This window comes from Physcomitrium patens, chromosome 25 (genome assembly GCF_059467195.1).
Source record: "Physcomitrium patens ecotype Gransden chromosome 25, ASM5946719v1, whole genome shotgun sequence".
NCBI classification, from domain to species: Eukaryota; Viridiplantae; Streptophyta; class Bryopsida; order Funariales; family Funariaceae; genus Physcomitrium; species Physcomitrium patens.
Window position 1 is genome coordinate 2,979,313 of NC_143434.1, and position 3,799 is coordinate 2,983,111.

Sequence of the window (3,799 nt, forward strand, 5' to 3'; positions counted from 1 at the left end):
TAAATTAAATAAAATACCAAAAATAAATAAATAAAAAATATTAAAAAAATTAAAAAAACAAAAAGAATGATAATAACATCAACCATAAATTGATTTTATTTCATTCTTGTTTAAACTAAAACATAAAACTCAACACCACTAAATCAGGGAAAAAACTAATCAACAGCTAAGCTAAAGGGTCAAGATAGAAGACATATATAGAAATGTACACACACACACTCCTCAAAGTGGAAAATATAAAAAGCCTTGCTAAATTTCATTCATGCATTCAGTTGCAACAGTATACACAACCCCAGCAAGAAATCTGCCATGTCAACCGGGTATATAGCCAGGGTATCATAAGCTCATACCAGTACAACAGCCATCACGTTTCTGAGGGTAACCAAGTTATCAATCGACACACCACAAACCCAGTATCGAACGGACATATACCGGGTTTGTGCATCCTGTACACACATCAGGTATTGAGCAGGAGGAGTTATGGTTTCTGGGCGGTGGTGAGCAAGTGCGATGGCAGCCGAAGCTTGGCGGCGCAAGGCAACGGAGCGGCTCTCGGCAGCGTCAACCCATATATCTCCGTCATGTCTACATCCTCTGGCTTCATGTCACCCGGCAACGACCAGTCGAAGGAATGCAACAGGCTCGCCAAGATGAATTGCACGGTCAGGATCCCCATCGACAACCCTGGACACACACGCCGGCCTGCGCCGAAGGGTAGCAGCTGGAAGTGCCGCCCCTTGACGTCCACGTCCTTGAGATCCGCTTGCAGAAACCGGTCCGGGTTGAAGACCAGAGGATCGTGCCATATGGCCGGGTCACGGTGGATTGCGTAGCAATTGATAAGAACGCGCGTCTTTGCGGGGAAATTGTAGCCAAACGCTTGCGAGGGTTGAGCGGACTCGCGAGGCAGTAGAAGCGCAGCTGCAGGATGGAGTCGGAATGTTTCTTTGATTATTGTGTTGAGGTAAGTGAGGTGACGGAGATCGGACTCCGTCACCATGCGGTCCCGGCCGACGACGGCGTCGAGCTCAGCTTGCGCTTTGGCCATCAGTGAAGGATGTCGAAGGAGTTCCGCCATTGCCCACTCCGATGTCAGTATAATTGTTTCTGACGCTCCCAGGAACGCGTCCTGGTTGGAGCAGCAAACGCAAGACCACCAAGGAATGGCTTAGTTCATTGATCGAAAATTCTAACAAAAAACTAAGCGAAACCTCTGCCACTGCTCTTACCAGTACGAGAGCCTTCACATGGGTTTCGGTGAGCTGGATTTGGTCGTCTTTCGTTTCTATTCGGTCGAGAAGAACATGGACCATGTCATATTCCTTCATCGGCACGGGTCCTTTGGCCCTCCGTTCTCGATGCTGCACCAGGATGTCATCAATAAACGCGTCCATGCGCTCTTTCTGCTTCTTCATCTGGGCCTCGAATCCCCCCAGGTCGAGCCACTTCACGGCGGGGATATAATCCCCCGGAACGAAGGCCCCAGCCAACCGGAAGTGTGTTTGCACCAGGGTCGGAAAATCTGATTCTACGGAATCATCGAACCGTTTGTTGATGACCATCCGAGATATAACGTGTGAAATCATGTCGATCAGCTGAGATTTCAGTTCCAGCTCGCCTTTGCTGTGAATGGTGCGCAGTAGGACGATCATTTCCTCCTCTCGGATGTGTCGGGACGCTTCCAAACGCGCCGGGCTGGCGAGCTCCATCGTGAAGATCTTTTTTAAGTTCCGCCAGCTTGGACTCGATTCCTGGAACGCAACATCTGACCCACGAAACAATGCATGAGCCTGAGGACTGTCTGTCAGCCAAAAAGAATCGCTGAGGCATTGGTAGTAGTTGCTACTGGTTCGGAATCAACGCACCTTGACCGCCGTAAAGCAAATATTGGCTCTGGGATGAATAGTGCCGCGACCCGAAGTTTGCATCCAGAGTCTTTAGGAATTCTTTAGCCGTTTCGGGGGACGTCGCAACAACGTATGGTTTGTTACCAAGACGTAAGGACATCAATGGGCCGTATTTGTCCGCCAGTTTCCATAAAGAGATGTGTGGGTTTGCGCCGAGGAAATGCATGTGGCCAACTAACGGCAGACCTGGCGGCCCTGGCGGCTGGTGTGGCCAAGTAAGCAACCTTCTCACCAATAGAATGACTACCAACACCGTCGCGACGTAATACACCTGCAGGATTACAAGACCACATAGTTCACAACTCCAAATATACCAACACTGCACAAGTTAAGGGAATGTGCTGGGAGGTTATATGTCCACTGTAGTTTCAGGGAAGCTAAAATCCAATCGAGGGGACGCAAACCTGAAAATCTTCGACATTTTTCAACGTGGGCACGGCAAATGCAGCCATGGCTACGAAGAATGTTTTATAAACACTGTGGATCCAATCTTAAACGATGTCAAATGCGACCGTCAGCTCCTCGTCCACCCCACGAAACTAATCCTCCCCAAACTCCCCAGAACTGCAACTAATCTTTGCCTGTTGGCATCAAACCCGAGAATCCAAATTCTGAAACGATCCGAAAGATCAACACTGTTTCAACTCAGGTGCCAGGGAGATACCGCACCAAGACCACCCACCTTGCATTCTACGAGAAAAGCTGTCGTTGAGGTATGGTGCTCTTCCCAGGTCCTCCGAATTCGAAAATAATGCACCTGTGTTTACGGTATCAGAGTCCGCTCCGAGAATACCAGGTAGATAATCCTTCCCCCAACCAGCTAACTGGCAGTTTGATGAAGGTGCACAGCACAATCTGCGTCACACTTTCTAAACTCACGGCACTGTGCTTGCGGCTGGAGTAAAGGATACGTTACACGTGGCATAGGAATGTCTTCAATAATCTTTTTGTATAATATGTAAGCTTAATTTTGAATTAGACTTTGTTTCTTCTAGTGCTATTAATGACTTCCTTGACCAAAACTTGAACTATATAAATATTACATAAATATTATTTTTTGAGAAATACTGATATAGTTTCATTTCTAAAAGTAAAATATCTAAACATTAATTAATATCTAATTTTTAAACATTACTATGAAACCAATGAGAAAAAATATTCTGAAGTAATTTGATACTTGATATATCAAATTTCATAATGCTAAACAAAAAAGATATAAAAACTAAAATTTTAATGATTTAAAATTAAATTTTTGGTAAAGTGTAGCTTGTACAAGACATTATGATATATTGCATAGTATAATGAAATAATAAGAAAAAAAATTATCAATAAAAATTTCAGTACATTTAGTAAGAATATATGTTTAAATATCATATTAATTATAGTGGAGTAATATATATGAAATAAGTTATATATACTCTATTTTTGAAAATAATTATAAATATGTATTAGAACTTGTATGTATGTCAAGGACAAGAACTCAATGAAAAAAGCAATTCAGACAAGTGAGCCTTCACTCAAAGAAAATATAAATAAACAGTTATGTAACAAAATATAAATAAACAGTTATGTAACAAAATATAAATAAACAATTATGTAACAAAATATAATTAAACAATTATGTAACAAAATATAAATAAATAATTATGTAACAAAATATAATTAAACAATTATGTAACAAAATATAAATAAACAATTATGTAACAAAATATAATTAAACAATTATGTAATAAAATATAAATAAATAATTATGTAACAAAATATAATTAAACAATTATGTAACAAAATATAAATAAACAATTATGTAACAAAATATAATTAAACAATTATGTAACAAAATATAAATAAATAATTATGTATATTGAAAAAGAAACTGAAATGGCTATTGCCAA

At 41.0% G+C, this 3,799-nt stretch overlaps 1 protein-coding gene across 1 annotated transcript; it reads right to left on the minus strand.

Moving 5' to 3' along the window:
• Positions 1–235: 235 nt before the first annotated feature.
• Positions 236–2,667, minus strand: LOC112278315 (flavonoid 3'-monooxygenase). Its single transcript, XM_024511592.3, has 4 exons — positions 2,312–2,667; positions 1,866–2,178; positions 1,230–1,765; positions 236–1,129 (listed from the first exon to the last, which is right to left on the minus strand). The coding sequence occupies exons 1-4, from the start codon at positions 2,357–2,359 to the stop codon at positions 479–481; spliced, it is 1,548 nt and encodes a 515-aa protein (XP_024367360.1). The 5' UTR covers positions 2,360–2,667; the 3' UTR covers positions 236–478.
• Between the last annotated feature and the right edge of the window lie 1,132 nt (positions 2,668–3,799).

What these genes read in the sequence shown, in the direction of transcription:
- LOC112278315 (XM_024511592.3), bottom strand. Translation starts at nt 2,359, where the DNA reads ATGGCTGCATTTGCCGTGCCCACGTTGAAAAATGTCGAAGATTTTCAG. An exon ending in AAAATGTCGAAGATTTTCAG is followed by an intron (nt 2,179 to 2,311) that starts GTTTGCGTCCCC and finishes GTAATCCTGCAG; the next exon opens with GTGTATTACGTCGCGACGGT. An exon ending in ATGTGAAGGCTCTCGTACTG is followed by an intron (nt 1,130 to 1,229) that starts GTAAGAGCAGTG and finishes TGCTCCAACCAG; the next exon opens with GACGCGTTCCTGGGAGCGTC.